We start from the raw sequence: 19,336 nt of genomic DNA on the forward strand, positions 1-19,336 counted from the left end.
GGCAAATAGAAGAGGAAAAGGTAGAAGAGGGATGGATTCTATTTTGTTGGGCTCCAAAATCACTGTGGACAGTGACTGCAGCCATAAAATTAAAAGATGCTTGCTCCTTGGAAGAAAAGCTATGACAAACCTAGACAGCATAATAAAAAGCAGAGACATTACTTTGCTGACAAAGCTCTGTATAGTCAAAACTATGATTTTTCCAGTAGTCATGTATGGATATGAGAGTTGGGCCATAAAGAAGGCTGTGTGCTGAAAAATTGATGCTTTCAAGCTGTGGTTCTGGAGAAGACTCTTATGAGTCCTTGGACAGCTAGAAGTTCAAACCAGTCAATCCTAAAGGAAATCAGTCCTGAATATTCACTGGAAGGACTGATGCTGAAGCTGAAGCTCCAGTACTTTGGCCACCTGATGGGAAGAGTTGACTCATTGGAAAAGACCCTGATGCTGGGAAAGACTGAGGAGAAGGGAGGGGATGACAGAGGATGAGATGGCTGGATGGCATCACTGACTCCATGGACATGAGTTTGGGTGAACTCTGGGAGTTGGTGATGGACAGGGAGGCCTTGTGTGGTGCGATTCACGGGGTTGTAAAGAGTCTGACACGACTGAACAATTGAACTGAACTGAACTGAAACATTACTTCTTTAAAGAGACCAGTCCTATTGATGGAAAAAAATGCCTACTTTGTAGACGAAGAATAGAAGGAATTGTGTAATTCACAAAGATACCCCAAATGCCTTCATTAAAGAAAATGAACAAACACATTAATATCAGTGATTACGTTAACATTGTGTTTACTTAAGGCATTAATTGGGACTTCCCTGGTGGCTCAGATGGTAAAGCGTCTGTCTACAATGTGGGAGACCTGGGTTCGATCCCTGGGTGGGGAAGTTCCCTGGAGAAGGAAAAGGCACCCCACCCCAGTACTCTTGCCTAGAAAATCCCATGGACGGAGGAGCCTGGTTTCCATGGGGTCACAAAGAGTCTGACATGACTGAGCGACTTCACTTTCACTTTCAAGGCATTAATTAGTATCAGTGATAATGATTCCTCATATTCTTAGATATCCAACACATTATTCATTTCTCCTTTGGCTGCTACATGGGAAAAATCAGAGGGACTAGTTTTTATGTAGTGACTTACAAGAAAAATAGATTATTCATTAAGATAATAGGTGAATGTTAAATGGAGGCATTGTTGCTTCACTGTTTATTTTTCCTGATGGTTTATTTTCTTTATTGTTCCTTTTTTTGTTTGTTTGTTTACAATGTAATGTCTTCATGTGAAGTTGAGGGTATAATGAGTGTGAATATCAATATCTTTACTGGATATATCAATACACTAAGTGGAAGTTTAGCACATAATAATTTATGTGGCCTCTTGTACTTAACTTTTCATATGGGCTAGTGCATCATGAAGCTAAGTAAAGAATTAATAATTTCTTCTTAGAAGTCACAAGTGATTTGTTTTGCTTATTAAAAGTAAATCTACTGCTAGAAAATTGGGATACTTGTTATTCGTTCCTAAATATCTTTCCTTGAATATTAAAATCTACTTATTTTATGTTAGCTTCTTTGACAAATTATTTTCTGTTATCTTTAGATTTCTTCACTTGCCACTGTGTTCCATTTATTCATTCACTCACTGTATTACAAAAGGTGTGATCAAGACTACTAACAAGAGATAAACCATTCAGTTTGAAGCTAGCTTCTACTTGCCAAAATAAATCACTGCAAATGGTGACTGCAGTCATGAAATTAAAAGACGTTTACTCCTTGGAAGAAAAGCTATGACCAACCTAGACATCATATTAAAAAGGAGACACATCACTTTGCCAACAAAGGTCCATATAGTCAAAGCTATGGTTTTTCCCGTAGTCATATATGGATGTGAGAGTTGGACTGTAAAAGAAGGCTGAGCACTGAGAATTGATGCTTTCAAGCTGTGGTGCTAGAGAAGACTCTTGGAGAGTCCCTTGGACTGCAAGATCACACCAGTCCATCCTAAAGGAAATCAACCCTGAATATTCACTGGAAGGACTGATGGTGAAGCTGAAGCTCCAATACTTTGGCCACCTGATGCAAAGAGTTGACTCAGTAGAAAAGACCCTAGTGCTGGGAAAGATTGAGGGTAAGAGGAGAAGTGGGCAGTTATCATCTCATGTACATTAATTTGAGCAATCTCCAGGAGATAGTGAAGGGCAGTGAAACCTGACGTGCTGGAGTCCATGGGGTTGCAAAGAGTTGGACACAACTTAGCAACTGAACAACAAAAATGCTGCCTGATTCTGATATTTCAGGGGCTTAAGCCTGAAGAAGCCCAGACTTTAGGACAAACAAACAAATAACGTAGCTGTAGATCTTGTATTTTCTAGTTTATGGTCTTATAGTTTGTACAAATGATGACAGAGTATCTGGTTGCTGGCTGGCTGTTTCTCTTTTCATTCCAACTGTTTTGGTTGTAAACACATTTTAGTAAGGCAAGAGTTATGAAGCAGAAATCTTGAGAATCTTTACTTTCAGGCTACTAAAGCTCTCTGACCCCTCTTTTCCTCAAACACCTGAATTTTTATTGTCTGTTATTCTGTTCTCTAAATTCACAGTATAAAATCCAGGCTTATTTTCAATGATCATATATCAAGCGTCTAGAACAGTGCTCACTAAATTACATAATAGGTGTTAAACAAAGACCTTCTGAATGAATGGATTTTTGAATAACTCTGCCAGTTACTGAGCTAAGCACTTTATATACACTATTTTATTTAATCACTAGGGCCACCCTGGGACACATGCATTAACCTCTTTTTATTGAGGACCACAAAGATTAAATAACTTGTCCAAAGTTACAGAATAAATGAAGTAGTATATGAAGCCAGGATTTATCCTCAATTTATATGTAACTCTAAAGGCTCAATTTCTCAAAGCTGGGTTTGAATGGGAAGAGAACTAAGCTGCTTTAGGACCTAACTAGGTTGAAAGTACGTGGAAGAAGAGACACTGATTTTGGATTTAGTATAAGGAGCAGAGGCAAATAATTAGCATTTAGGGAAACTGCTTCAATTCGCTTTGCTTCTAGTCCTATGGGGACAGAAATAAACGCTAATGGTTATCAGAAGAGAAATAAGAGACCCCACAGTCTGAGCTCTATGGATGAGAAAACATGGGTTAGTATCTTTCCTCTAAATTCATTGCTATACTTATCTCAGTGGTAAACAGTGAGGGTTTTGTTTTTATCCCCTTAATGTTGTTGGGTTTTTTTTTTCTTTTTTCATTTAAATGCTTTCTTTTCCCTAGATTCTACTGGTGTAGAAAGTATTGGTAAAATTATTTATGAGAAGTATATCATCTATACACAAACATTTACCAATTTAAATCTGAGGGAAAGATACAGATTTCTGCCAGTATTACCATCCTTGGAACACAGCCACGTTCGTTTACACATTGTCTATGGCTCCTTTCACACCGTAACAGCGAACTTGGGAAGCTGCAACAGAGATCATATGCCTGCTAAACTGAAAATATTTACTCTGGCACTTTGCTGCTGCTGCTGCTAAGTCGCTTCAGTTGTGTCCGACTTTATGCAACCCCATAGACTGGACTATGCAGCCCACCAGGCTCTGCCGTCCCTGGGATTCTCCAGGCAAGAACACTGGAGTGGGTTGCCATTTCCTTCTCCAATGCATGAAAGTGAAAAGTGAAAGTGAAGTCGCTCAGTCGTGTCCAACTCCTAGCGACCCCATGGACTGCAGCACACCAGGCTCCTCCGTCCATGGGATTTTCCAGGCAGGAGTACTGGAGTGGGGTGCCATTGCCTTCTCCAACTCTGGCACTTTACAGAAGGAAATAACAAAACAAATATTAATAAAATATAAGTTTCCGGATTTCTTGCATCAGTTCTATCATTTTTCTTGATATATTTGAAAATACATTCTCTAAATTCTAGAACAAGCTATCTAAGGTTTTTGTTCTTGTTGATCATATAACTAAAAACATCTCAACGGCTTAAGTCCAAGGAAAATATGGTCTTCAATCTACTAAACAGATATCATTAATTCAAGCAAACATATTCTAGTAGAATTAACACCCATTTACTAGTTATTAAATACTAGAAGATTTTAGTAGCATTGAGATGTCAGTCATGAAATCCTAAAAGAGTTTAGCATAAAAGTTGAGAGGAAAGAAATTTTTTGATTTATGTTTTTAGTATCTGAGTTAACAAGTTAAAGTTTACGGAACTGTTTGGAACAAGGAAAACAACATTCACACATTCACATACCAAACAGACAAAAAAGCAATAATTGTACACTGTCATTACTTTCCAATTTCTCCTTTATATATTAATTACCAAGTAGTAAAACCTGGAACATTTGCTTTTGATCTTCCAAGCAAACAAGTCTGATACATAAAAAAGAAAACTTCAAACTTATTACACATTTTAAAATTGTGTAATCTATTTTCCCTCTCCCATCAAAAGATTAGTTGGTTTGTAACTCATAAAAGATCACACTTTATTTCACAAAATTAAAAAGAAAAAAAACCACAACTCTTCATTGTATATATACATGATATGAAAATCCTTTTTATAATACAGCCCAATACAGAAATCTTTTAAGTTCCTCAAAGGAATATTTAGATGTTCCTCATGTTTCACAAACAAAGTGATAGGCTATACTATTCAGAATGACACTTAGAAAAGAATTTTAGCAAGTTAATAAAAACAAGTATAGAAACACGCTGCAAAGGAAACAGGAGAAAGACTGAGTACAAAATGAGGTAAACAACTTTTTTTCTTTAAATATTTTATTTCAAGAAGTCAATTTCTACATTAAAAGATGAGCCAATCCAAGACACTATTCATTAACATTTCATCAAAAGCACATAGTTCATTTAACTTAGATTTTAACAGGGCTCTCAACTTAAACATCTCTACCTACACTTTTCATATCTTTGATCTAAAACTTCCTACATGAAAATTTTAAGATATTTGTTTCCCAGAAGCTTTTCCTTAAAACAAAAAAAATATTTCCACATTAACGGTTTCATATTTTCTCAAAATTAAATTTGCTACATTAAGAAGTGGAAACCTATCCATGAATCATTTCTATATACTATTAAATTTTAAGCCTAAGGCTTTTTCCATTTTTCTCTAAATTTCATTAAAAAAACACAAACACTATAGTCACACACATTTTAGTAAAACAAAAATTTCTTGTCCACACGTTTGAAGGAATTAGGTTTCAAATGTTATATATAAGAAAGCACACTACTCTCTTTAAGGGTGAGAACTTTCTGTGGCAACTGACATAAGCATGATATTAGCAATGAAATTATATAAAACACTTGATTTTTAAAAATTGTATTGTATCTTTTTAATATGGAATGAAAGCAAATCTGATCACACGTCTATAATCAGACCTGTGATCTCTTTCTTAAAATATCAGTCATCAGATAATCTCTAATAGTAAAACAATCCACAGTATTTCAAATTGCAAATAAATGTTTCCTACCTTGCCTTCTTCTCTTTCTACTGACTCCATTCCAGCCTTCAGATCCATGAGGCACTTCAATATACTTACATTTGTCCGTACTTCACTTATGTAACAAGTTCATTCTGGTTACTTGTGACTAAAATCTCTTAATTGATAATCATATAATCGCTCAACATATCATCAAAGGTACTTTAATATTTTCATTATATGGCTTTAGAATACAATTAAATGTCTAGAAGCTTTATGTAGGTGAATTTTTTAACTTAGGTAAATGCAAATTTACATTTGGAACATACATATTACATGTAACTTGTAATTTCAATGTTCAGTTCAGTTCAGTTGCTCAGCAGTGTCCGACTCTTTGCCACCACATGAACCGCACTGCGCCAGGTCTCCCTGTCCATCACCAACTCCCGGAGTCCACCCAAACCCATGTCCATTGAGTGGGTGATGCCATCCAACCGTGTCATTCTCTGTCGTCCCCTTCTCCTCCTGCCCTCAATCTTTCCCAGTATCAGGGTCTTTTCTAATGAGTCAGCTCTTTGCATCAGGTGGCCAAAGTATTGGAGTTTCAGCTTCAACATCAGTCCTTCCAATGAACACCCAGGACTGATCTGATTTAGGATGGACTGGTTGGATCTCCTTGCAGTCCAAGAGACTCTCAAGAGTCTTCTCCAACACCACAGTTCAAAAGTATCAATTCTTTGGCACTCAGCTTTCTTTATAGTCAAACTCTCACATCCATATATGACCACTGGAAAAACCAAGAGGAACTAAAAAGCCTCTTGATGAAAGTGAAAGAGGAGTGAAAAAGTTGGCTTAAAGCTCAGCATTCAGAAAACAAAGATCATGGCATCTGGTTCCATCACTTCATGGGAAATAGATGGGGAAACAGTGGAAACAGTGTCAGACTTTATTTTTTGGGGCTCAAAAATCACTGCAGATGGTGACTACAGCCATGAAATTAAAAGACGCTAACTCTTGGAAGGAAAGTTATGACCAACCTAGATAGCATATTGAAAAGCAGAGACATTACTTTGCCAGTAAATGTCTGTCTAGTCAAGGCTATGGTTTTTCCACTGGTCATGTATGGATGTGAGAGTTGGACTGTGAAGAAAGCTGAGCGCCGAAGAATTGATGCTTTTGAACTGTGGTGTTGGAGAAGACTCTTGAGAGTCCCTTGGACTGCAAGGAGATCCAACCAGTCCATTCTGAAGGAGATCAACCCTGGGTGTTCTTTGGAAGGAATGATGCTAAAGCTGAAACTCCAGTACTTTGGCCACCTAATGAGAAGAGATGACTCATTGGCAAAGACTCTGATGCTGGGAGGGATTGGGGGCAGGAGGAAAAGGGGACGACAGAGGATGAGATGGCTGGATGGCATCACCGACTCAATGGACGTGAGTCTGAGTGAACTGCGGAAGTTGGTGATGGACAGGGAGGCCTGGCGTGCTGCGGTTCATGGGGTCACAAAGAGTTGGACACGACTGAGCAACTGAACTGAACTGAACTGAACTGAAGAGGAAATGTATTTGGTCTTTGTGCTCAGTCCCTGGGTGAGCTTGTAACCAAAATTGTGGTGTGCCTGTTGCCACTCAAAAGCCAATAAAGAAGAAAGTTGGGTAGAAAACAATAAATGCTGGAGAGAGTGTGGAGAGAAGAGAACCACCCCCCCATACTGTTGGGAATGTAAATTGGTACAGCCACCATGGAGAACAGTATGGAGGTTCTTTATAAAACTAAAAATACAGCTAAACCTATGACCCTGTATTCCCATTCTGGGGCATATATCCAGAGAAAACATGATCCGAAAAGACACACGCACCCCAATGTTCACTGCAGCACTGTTTACAATAGCCAACACGTGGAAGCAACCTAAATGTCCATCAACAGAGGAATGGATAAGATGTGATATGTACATATACAATGGAATTTTACTCAGCCATTAAAAAGAATGAAATAATGCCATTTGTAGCAACATAGATGGACCTAGAGAATGTCATACTAAGGGAAGTAAGTCATACAGAGAAGGAAAAATATAGTGTATGACATCCTTCTATGCAGAATCTAAAAGAAATGATACAGATGAACTTACTTGTAAAACAGACTCAGACTTCAAGAATGAACTTACAGGTGCCAGGAGGAAGGGACCGTTAGGGAGTTAGGGATGGACATGCACACAATGCTGTATTTAAAGTGGATAACAAATAAAGACCTCTGGTATAGCACATGGAACTCTGCTCTATGTTATGTGGCAGCCTGGATGGGAGAGGAGTTTGGGGGAGAATGGATACATGTATATATATGGCTAAGTTCCTTCACTGTTCACCTGAAACTATCACAACATTGTTAATCAACTATACCCCAATACAAAATTAAAAAGTTTTTTTTTTTTTAATCACCTAAAAACAACAAGAAAAAAAGAAGCAAGTTTTGTGGAACGTTGGCTTTATTTTGGATGCTGGAAATGGCTGGGGTTGGGGGCAAGGAGGAGGGAGACACATATAAAGCCTGACTCACCACAACCTGACAATCAGGGAGAAAGAGATTTTCTAGACAGAGAGGGCCACATGCAGAAACAGCAGTTAGCTCTGACAGTCATCTTGAAATTGGTCATGCGGTGGTCTGACCAGTGTCATCTTGATTGCTTTAAATACAGTTAATCTTCCGTTCCAGGGTCAGTTTATTTCTATTTCCTTGAGACAAATTCTCAGAATTGTGGCAGCTTAAGTCATGGCTACAGTCTGGTCATTTTGTAGTTAACTTCTTTCACCTGGTGGGGCTTTCAGACTCTATAATACAGCTCACAGGATATGGCTCAGAATACTTTCTATAGCTTTGGAGGAGGAACTAAAGGTTCTTGACTTTGCTCACTGATTAAACAGTTACTGTTTTGTCCTGTTTGACTGCTTTTCTTTGCTTCTGCATCTTCTCACTTCTCTGATTAATAAACTTTTTCTTCGGCTAAAGCTTCCCACAGACAACAGGCAGGTGGAGGACATGGGGAAGTGGGGGTGGTGGTGGGTAAGGACCATAAGGTCCTGATTCCCTTTCTGTTTTTTTTCCCCAATATTTGGTCATGCCTGCTCTAAGTTCATCAATTCCTTGGAATTTCCTGAGCAATAGAAGTATGTTATATTATTCCTAATGAGCTTCTTTCAAAAGATCAAAGTAGAGTTACGCTAATGAGGTGACAGTTTGGGACCCCTAAAGAGGCTCAGGATGGGGCTGATCACCAAAAAGACCAAGTAATTAGAGGGTACTGTTGTGGTCTAGAATGGTGCCCACAGCACACCTCCCCCCTGCCATCCAACATATGCTGAAGCCCTTAACCGTTCTCATGTGAGCATATTTGAAGCTTTGGACTTCAGAGAAGTAATGAAAGTTAAATGAGGTCATAAAGGTATGGTTTTAATCTAATAAAGTTGGTGTTCTTTAAGAAGAAGAGACACCAGTGCCTGCTGTCTCCCTACAGTTGTGCACAGACATGAGGCCAGTGAGAACACAATGAGAAGGTAGCAGCGTATTACACAAAACAGGATGAGAGGCCTCACCAGAAACCAACCGAGATGGTACCTTGGTCTTAGACTTCTAGCCTCCAGAACTGTGAGAAAAAAATTTTCTGTTGTTTAAGCCACCCAGTCTGTGACATTTTGTTACAGTGACGTTAGCTGACTAATGCAGGTGGGAATTTCAGCCCCACCTGACATCTGGGGAGGAGAGGAAAGCTGAAGATTCTCCATAAAAACTTGAATGATGAGATTCAGGAGTTTCCAGATTACACACTGAACTATGCTTCCAAGGAACACACTGAAGTACTGGAGGGGTGGTGCATTGGGAGAAGTTATGAAACCCTGGTGTCTCTCCTTATACCTTGCTCTTTGCATTTGCTCCTTTGTAATAAACCAGTAAGTGTGTTTCATCTGAGTTCTGTGAGTCATTCTTGCAAATTATCAAACCTGAGGGCAGGGACATGGAATACCCAAATTTGTAATCAAAGTGGACAGAAGTGTGGGTAGCCTGGGGATCCAGGATTTATAAGTGGTGTTGAAAGTGAGCTACCACTTCAGGCAGAGTGGGCCAGAGTTCTTAAACCTGTGGAGTCTGATGATATCTATTCTACATTATTGTCAGAATAAGATTGAACTGTGGATGCCCAGGTGGTATCAGAACTGGAAAATAAGTGACATAAGAAATATCATCTGGTATAACATATTTTAGCGGTATTCAACATTTAGAATTACAAACAAATAGTAAATTCACATTTGGTCCTTTCATTATTCCATCTTGATATTTTCTGTGATATCTAATAATGCAATCTAATGAAAATATGAATAGCTAACTTTATGCAGTTCAAAATCAAAACATGAATTTTTTTCCCATCATAGTAAATAAGTCAAGTATACACTATTACATGAAATAATAAGACTTTTGAAAAGAATACAAACATACACAAATTGAACAGATACATAACACAGAACAAATTTAAGTTTATTTTTAGAATGTATGTGCATGAAATCAGGTTGTACACAACACACCAAAGGTTAACCATAGACCAACAGAGTCATATAAAAATAATTTAAGGGAAACTGTATTGATGTTTTAAAAATAAGGCAAGTGAAATGTGGGCTCAGAATTATGTGGGTTCAAAATTTAAAACTTCTATGTAACTTCTGGTCACTGTTTAAAGGGAGAATATGAACATCAAATTTTTTACTATTACTGTACAAAAGAGAAACCAAATCCTTTCCAAATTGCAGTAAAATTAACTCCTCTAATATAAGACCATTAAGTCTACAAAGTCACTGACAAGTTATTTAAATCTTAGAATATTTTTTCAATGTGAATTTTGGAACATTCTGAATACTTTATAAACCTTCTTTTCTGTCTTTGGAAAACCACTGAAATTCCAAGAAATTTCTGTTGCTCTAATTTTCAGAGGTTCAAACAACAAACTAAATGTATTTTTCTAGGTTAATGTAATTCAGGTACAATGAAACTAAAGGAAAACACATAACTTTAATAAAATCAAATGCATTATGGAAAAGGCAAGTCATAAAGTTAAACAAAAGTAGAAAACTTGGGTTGGCCCAAAAGTTCATTCAGGTTTTTTCATAACATTACAGAAAAACCCAAACAAACTTTTTGGCCAACTGAATACTATTAGAATCAGTTATACAGATTTAGTACAAGAGAATCTATGTTAAAACTTTCACTGGAAAAACAACCTTAAAGCCCTTCCTCTTTCCTGGAGTTTAAATCTAGATCATATTCTAATTACTCAAGAATTATTAACACGGTGATCTGGTTACTTTTTATACCTGCCAATGTGTTCACGGGCTATAATAAGCCTTTGAATTTGTGCTGTACCTTCATAAATCTGGAAGAAAAAGAAAGTAGGTTAAATATAGTTCATATGTAAGTCCTCAGAATTTTAGACAGTACTCTAAACTCCATTCCAATACTAAACTGAATCAAACCACACATATGGTCTATAATCTACAGTGATTCTGAAACCTGATTTTCTGAAAACCATGAAAATACATAATTCTCTAAAGATTAGTTAAAATTATTATAAGAACTCTACCAAAATTTTGGAGGACAGTCTTAAAAGGATATTGACTTTCAAAAAGTATTTGGGAAATCTAATGTTTAATGTTGCTGAAATATTTAATCAACTTTTTTGAGCTGTTTTAGCTAGTAGTCACCTTCAGTCATTTTCTAGTCTTACTCTCAAACCTGATTTTTACTTTTTGTTCCTAAGGAACTGAGTTGCTAATGAAAAAAGATCCTGGAAGGATTTGTTTTGTTCAGTTAAGTATTCCTAGAAGACAGCCCTCACTTCCAGTTTAAACTTCTAGCTATTTGTTCAGATGCCAGAGAAAAGTAAAAAGGTAATAATTATAGGCTCCAGGGAAGGGAAAGCATTATCAAATAAACTTGGAACTTTAGATAAGGCACAAATTATGGTCCTCAGTTTTTTCAAATCTAAATTGAGGGGCTGCTGCTGCTGCTAAGTCACGTCAGTCATGTCCGACTCTGTGTGACCCCATAGACAGCAGCCCACCAGGCTCCCTCATCCCTGGGATTCTCCAGGCAAGAACAGTGGAGTGGGTTGCCATTTCCTTCTCCAATGCATGAAAGTGAAAAGTGACAGGGAAGTTGCTCAGTCGTGTCCAACTCTTCGGGACCCTGTGGACCGACCACAGCCTACCAGGCTCCTCTGTCCATGGGATTTTCCAGGCAAGAGTACTGGAGTGGGGTGCCATCACCTTCTCCGAACTGAGGGGCTGTTGTCTAAATTTCTTTCTTTAACATTCTATGATTCTACCTCTGGATTTTAAATGACTAGATTTGTCAAATAATTTCCTGGGGCTTGAGGGAAGTAATGGAGGAGATATTGAGAAGCATGGCTTATAAATACTTAAGATACATGTGGCATGAGCATTTATATCTTATTTACTAAATCACTACTATCTCTTCACTACTATCTCTAAGTTTTCTTAACCATCAATTTAATTTAGAAGACAGAGTCATATCACATTCTCTTCATGTTTTTTTACCTCCCAAATATGACCTCAAGAGTTGTCAGGTAAGATTCAAAATAAAATAATTTAATTAGTTTACATGATATGTAAACTTTTAGGAGAGCAAAGAGTGGGTTACAATTAGCTAGGATGTTAAGAATCAAAGAAGCGTTATTCAGATAAATCTACATGTCTACCCTATTTGCTTTGTTAAGTAATTACTTTGTAATTACTTTGCAAAAGTAATTTGCTTTGTTAAGTAATCTTGCTCACTCAAGGCATTTACTTCAAAGTAACATTCTTCTTTGTGTTAATTAGTTCTAAAAATTTAGGCTCACAGCCACACTTATTATGATGATTTATTATTACCTGTGACATAAAATCTTTAAATAATCAGAGATCTGATTTATTAATATTATGTTTCTTAAAAATCAACCATAATCATTTTTAACATTACCTGATAGATCTTGGCATCCCTCATTAATTTTTCTACAGGATATTCGGTATTAAATCCATTGCCTCCAAAAATCTGAACAGCATCAGAAGCTAACTGATTTGCGATATCTCCAGCATATGCCTTTGCAATAGAGGCATAATAGGTATTTCGGTGACCAGAATCAACTTCCCAAGCTGCTCTCTGGTAACTCAATCTAGCTAGTTCAACTTTTATTGCCATTTCAGCCAGCAAAAATGATATTCCTTGGTGCTAGAATTAAACAGAAAAAAGTTTAAGGTATTTATTGAATAATTTAAAATTATTTCCCCTGAAACTTTTTTTAACTTTAAAAACTAATTTTAGACTTACAAAGTTACACTCTGCTTCCTCCAGTGGTAACATATTACAAAACTGTAGTATAATTAACATTGGTAAAATATTATCAGCTAAACTATATACCCTTATGGCAGAAAGTGAAGAGGAACTAAAAAGCCTTTTGATGAAAGTGAAAGAGGAGAGTGAAAAATTTGGCTTAAAGCTCAACATTCAGAAAATGAAGATCATGGCATCTGGTCCCATCACTTCACGGCAAATAGATGGACAAACAGTGGAAACAGTGTCAGACTTTATTTTTGGGGGCTCCAAAATCACTGCAGATGGTGACTGCAGCCATGAAATTAAAAGACGCTTACTCCTTGGAAGAAAAGTTATGACCAACCTAGATTGCATGTTCAAAAGCAGAGACATTACTTTGCCAACTAAGGTCTGCCTAGTTAAGGCTATGGTTTTTCCAGTAGTCATGTATGGGTGTGAGAGTTGGACTGTGAAGAAAGCTGAGCGCCGAAGAATTGATGCTTTTGAACTGTGGTGCAGGCGAAGACTCTCGAGAGTCCCTTGGACAGCAAGGAGATCCAACCAGTCCATTCTGAAGGAGATCAGCCCTGGGATTTCTTTGGAAGGAATGATGCTAAAGCTGAAACTCCAGTACTTTGGCCACCTGATGTGAAGAGTTGACTCATTGGAAAAGATTCTGATGCTGGGAGGGATTGGGGGCAGGAGAAGAAGGGGACAACAGGGGATGGATAAGATGGCTGGATGGCATCACGGACTCGATGGACGCAAGTCTGAGTGAACTCCGGGAGTTGGTGATGGATAGGGAGGCCTGGAGTGCTGCGATTCATGGGGTCCCAAAGAGTCAGACATGACTGAGCGACTGAACTGAACTGAACTGAAACTATAAACTTTATTGAAATTTGGCCAAGTTTTCCACCAATGTCCATTCTCTGTTGTAAGATTGCATCCAGGATTCCAACTGAATTTAATTGTTATTTATTCCTAGTCTTTCCAAAGCTGTTAAGATTCCTGTGTTTCCTTCTCTTTCATGACCATTGTGCACTTGTGAAGAATACTAATTGGTTATATTTTGTAGAATGTCCCATAGATTGGGTTTGCATGATGTTTTCTCAGGATTGGAATGAGGTTATACATTTTTGATTAAAAAAAAATACCACAAAAATTATATGGATACTTCTGAGAGCTCCTGGGATTTTTAAAAGAAAATTGCCATAGACAGTGAAAAATAATGTGGCACTGTTATCAGGTGCTGATGGGAAAATGATAAGGACAAATAAAATATGTTTTTTATCCTCTAGAGGTTCATAATCAAACAGGGAAAGTGTTAGTCACTCAGTTGTTTCTGACTCTTTGTGACCACATGCACTGTAGCCCACCAGGCTCGTCGGTCCATGGCATTCTCCAGGCAAGAATACTGGAGTGGGATGCCATGTCCTTCTCCAGAGAATGTCGCCAACCAAGGAATCAAACATAGGTCTCTTGCATTGCAGGCAGTTTCTTTACCATCTGAGCCACCAGGGAAGCCTGATCAAATAGGAGACTTATGTAAATATTTTCAATAGGAGACAATAAGTTACCTGTGAGTTATATGGCCAAGATATGTTATAGAATGGAACTATGTCCACCATACCTTGATATGTGAAAGTTTCAAATATGAAGTATGCTTACAGCTTTGGAAAAATATATTCATGACCCCAAAAGAGCAGAGTACACATTCTATTTAAAGAGTTAATGAAACATTCTACATGATAGATAACATGTCAGACCACAAAAAAAAGTCTTAATAAAGGTAATAAGGTTGAAATCATGTCAAATGTCTTTTCTGACCACAGCGGTAGAAACTATACATCAAAAACAGAAACAATCCTGCAAAACACATGAAAAATGTGGAATGTAAACAACATGCTATTTATAAAAGAAAAACAATGGATCTCTTAAGAAATCAAAGAGGAAATTTAAAAAAATACCTGGAGACAAATGAAAACAGAAACATAATGTTCCAAAATCTATGGGACATAACAAAGGCAGTTCTAAGATGGAAGTTTATGGCAATTCAGGCCTTCCTCAAGGATTGAATGAATTAATGCATGCACTACTATTTGTTGAGAAGTTCACAGTGCAAAACATATCATAAGTGCTAGAAATATAAAGGTTTCCAAAACAGAAATTTACTACTTGTGCGGAGCTTACATTCTAGTGAGGCAGTAAGAAAGATAGCAGACAAACGCATCCATGATATAATGTTGGGCAGTGCTAAGAGCTATGAAGAAAAAAAGGGAGATCTTCCCAGGTGGCACTAAGTGGTAAAGAATCAGCCTGCCAATGCGGCAGACACAAGAGATACAGGTTTGATCTCTGGGTTGGGAAGATCCCCTGGAGTAGGAAATGGCAACCCACTCCAGTATTCTTGCCTAGAAAATCCCATGGACAGAAGAGCCTGGCAGGCTACCATCCATGGCATCACAAAGAGTCAGACACGACTAAGCACACATACATCAGTCACAGTCATCATTATATCAAATGTTTCAGGTGTTACTTTACACAAGATAATCAACCAGACAACCTGCCCTGCCTCTTGAGAAACCTGTATGCAGGTCAGGAAGCAATAGTTAGAACTGGACATGGAACAACACACTGGTTCCAAATAGGAAAAGGAATACATCAAGGCTGTATATTGTCACCCTGCTTATTTAACTTATATGCAGAATACATCATGAGAAACGATGGGCTGGAAGAAGCACAAGCTGGAATCAAGATTGCTGGGAGAAATATCAATAACCTCAGATATGCAGATGACACCACCATTATGTAAAAAGCCTCTTGATGAAAGTGAAAGAGGAGAGTGAAAAAGTTGGCTTAAAGCTCAACATTCAGAAAACGAAGATCATGGCACCTGGTCCCATCATTTCATGGGAAATAGATGGGGAAACAGTGGAAACAGACGTTACTTCTTTGGGCTACAAAATCACTGCAAGATGGTGACTGCAGCCGTGAAATTAAAAGACGCTTACTCTTTGAAAGAAAAGTTATGACCAACCTAGATAGCATATTCAAAAGCAGAGACAGGGGGGCGGTCCTAAGATGGTGGAGGAATAAGATGGGGAGACCACTTTCTCCCTCAAAAATTCATCAAAAGAACATTTCAACGCTGAGTAAATTTCACGAAACAACTTCTGAATGCTGGCAGAGGACATCAGGCACCCAGCAAAGCAGATCATTGTCTTCAAAAACAGGTAGGAAAAAATATATTAAGACGAAAAAAGAGACAAAGGAGGTAGGGAGGGAGCTCCATCCTGGGAAGGGAGTCCCGTCCCGGGAAGAGACTCTTAAAAAGAGAGGTTTCCAAACAGCAGGAAACATTTTCGCAGCTGAGTCTGTGGCGAGCTTTGGAAGCACAGAGGGCAACATAACAGGAAGGAAAAATAAATAAATAATTAAAACCAAGAGATTACGAGCCCAACAGTAACTCCCCCAGTGGAAAAGCAGTGCAGACTCCTGCATCCGCCACTAGCAAGTGGGGGCTGGGCAGGGAGGAGCGGGATCGCAGCCGGCAGTGCTTTTTAAGAATCAGGCCACGGGAGGCGTGGGCTGCAGTGCTTTTTTTACAATCGGGCCAGAACACCCCACCTGTGGACAGAGCGAACTAACTTGGACTAGCAAACCAGACTGTGGGATAGCTACCACGTGAAACACTCAAACATAAGACACTGCCAGGACCACACACAGAACAAAGGACAGATCGGAAATAGCAGCTGCAGACCATCCCCCTCCAGTGACAGGCAGCCAGAGCCTTAAGGGCTGGAAGGGGGAAATCGAAACCCAAGAGAGACATTACCTACCAAAATGCAAGCAGGCTTCTTTGTTAACTAAGACTTCTGGGGGTTCTGGACAGTCATCATCCACCTGAGAAGGAATGCCAGCAGTACACCCAGAAAACTGAGCAACAGGAAAAGGCCATAGTCACAGCGATTGCGCTTGCCAAACTCCTGAGCTACTCGGACCTGGGAAGGGCACCAAACGCAGGCCCAACCAAATCTGCGCCTCTGAGGGCTTCCTGAGCGCCGAGCCTCAGCAGCTTAGACCGGGGAGGTGCATGAAGCCTAGGGCCGGCCTCAGACGGTTCCCCAGTGGAGCTACGTAGAGCCTGAGCAGTGTGCACCACGAGCAGGGGCAAGCCCAGAGTGGATGAGACACTGCAAGCACATGCCAGTAATATTTGTTTGCAGCATCCCTTCCTCCCCACAGCGCGACTGAATAGTGAACCTAGTGTGTCCACCACCTCCCTCCCTGTGTCAAGATGGAAATCAGAATCTGAAGAGCCCAGCAAACAGAGGAAGTTAAACAGAGGGAACTGCCTTGGAAGTGACTCCACACAACCCATAACACCAGAGAAAGGGCCAGATACACCTTTACTACTTTTACAATCTTTTTTTTTTTTCTTTTGAGTTGATGGGGTTGCATGATTGTTTTTTCTTCTTTTTTTGTTTTTCCTTTTTTTTAACTTTCTTAAAATTTTAAGTACTCTATTGCTCTAGTATTTTTAATAATTCTTGTAGCTTTGTTTTTTTGTTTTTTCTTATTTGTTTTGTTTGTTTTTTCTTTTTTTCCTCCTCTTCTTCTTTTCTTTAATATTGTATTTTTGAAAATTCAATCTCTACTCCAGATTTTTAATCTTTGCTTTTTGGTATTTGTTGTCAATTTTGTACATGCAAAAACCCAATCTTCAGTACCCAATTTTACCTGATAGCGAGATTACTGGCTTGACCACTCTCCCCTCCTTTGGACTCTCCTTTTTCTCCACCAGGTGGCCTCTGTCTCCTCCCTCCCCCTTCTCTTCTCTACCCAACCCTGTGAATCTCTGTGTGTTCCAGTCGGTGGAGAACACTCAGGGAACTGGTTACTGGCCGGATCTCTCTCTCTCCCTTTCATTTCCCTCTTTTATCTTCCTGGCCACCTCTGTCTACTTCCTCCCTCTCCTCTTCCCTGTATAACTCCGTGAACACCTCTGAGCGGTCCAGACTGTGGAGTGTACATAAGGACGTGATTACTGGCTAGCTTGCTCTCTCCTCTTTTGATCCCACCTCATCTCATTCCAGTCACCTCTAACTACCCCCTCCCTCTTCTCTTCTCCGTGTAACTCAGTGAACCTCTATGGGTAAACCTCAATGTGGAGAAACCTTTCATCTTTAACCTAGATGCTTTATCATCATGCTGTATAGATGGAGAAGTCCTGAGGCTAGGGTAAAAATAAAACTGAAAACCAGAAACAGGAGGCTTAAGTCCAAATCCTAAGAACATCAGAGAAATCCTGAATCCAGGGAACATTAAGCAATAGGAGCTCATCAAACGCCTCCATACCTAAACTGAAACCAAGCACCACCCAAGGGCCAACAAGTTCCAGAGCAAGACATACCACGCAAATTCTCCAGCAACACAGGAACACACCCCTGAGCTTCAATATACGGGCAGCTCAAAACTACTCCAAAACCATTGACGTCTCACAACCCATTACTGGACAATTCATAGCACTCCAGAGAGAAGAAATCCAGCTCCACCCACCAGAACTCCAACACAAGCCTCCCTAACCAAGAAACCTTGACAAGCCACTGATACAACCCCACCCACAGCGAGGAAACTCCATAATAAAGAGAACTCCACAAATTCCCAGAATATAGAAAGGCCACCACAAACGCAGCAATATAACCAACATGAAGAGACAAGAATACCCAGCTGGTAAAGGAACAGGAGAAATGCCTACCAAACCAAACCAAAGAGGAGGAGATAGGGAATCTACCTGAGAAAGAATTCCGAATATTGATAGTGAAACTGATCCAAAACCTTGAAATCAAAATGGAATCACAGATAAATAGCCTGGAGACAAGGATTGAGAAGATGCAAGAAAGGTTTAACAAGGACCTAGAAGAAATAAAAAAGAGTCAATATATAATGAATAATGCAATAAATGAGATCAGAAACACTCTGGAGGCAACAAATAGTAGAATAACGGAGGCAGAAGATAGGATTAGTGAAATAGAAGACAGAATGGTAGAAATAAATGAATCAGAGAGGAAAAAGGAAAAATGAATTAAAAGAAATAAGGACAACCTCAGAGGCCTACAGGACAATATGAAACGCTCCAACATTCGAATCATAGGAGTCCCAGAAGAAGAAGACAAAAAGAAAGACCACGAGAAAATTCTTGAGGAGATAATAGTTGAAAACTTCTCTAAAATGAGGAAGGAAATAATCACCCAAGTCCAAGAAACACAGAGAGTTCCAAACAGGATAAACCCAAGGTGAAACACCCCAAGACACATATTAATCAAATTAACAAAGATCAAACACAAAGAATAAATATTAAAAGCAGCAAGGGAAAAACAACAAATAACACACAAGGGGATTCCCATAAGGATAACTGCAGATCTTTCAATAGAAACTCTTCAGGCCAGGAGGGAATGGCAAGACATACTTAAAGTGATGAAAGAAAATAACCTACAGCCCAGATTACTGTACCTAGCAAGGATCTCA

At 38.9% G+C, this 19,336-nt stretch overlaps 1 protein-coding gene across 1 annotated transcript in view; it reads right to left on the reverse strand.

Moving 5' to 3' along the window:
- Positions 1-9,947: 9,947 nt before the first annotated feature.
- LOC138074323 (medium-chain specific acyl-CoA dehydrogenase, mitochondrial) overlaps positions 9,948-19,336 on the reverse strand; it is a 46,436-nt gene continuing 37,047 nt past the window's right edge. Inside the window, exons 11-12 of the mRNA XM_068966449.1 lie at positions 12,476-12,724; positions 9,948-10,871 (exon numbers count right to left, since the gene is read on the reverse strand). Coding sequence (XP_068822550.1) covers positions 10,800-10,871; positions 12,476-12,724 — 321 coding nt within the window. The 3' untranslated portion in view covers positions 9,948-10,799. The remainder of the gene's footprint in view (positions 10,872-12,475; positions 12,725-19,336) is intronic.

The sequence above is a fragment of the Capricornis sumatraensis genome, chromosome 2 (genome assembly GCF_032405125.1).
Source record: "Capricornis sumatraensis isolate serow.1 chromosome 2, serow.2, whole genome shotgun sequence".
NCBI classification, from domain to species: Eukaryota; Metazoa; Chordata; class Mammalia; order Artiodactyla; family Bovidae; genus Capricornis; species Capricornis sumatraensis.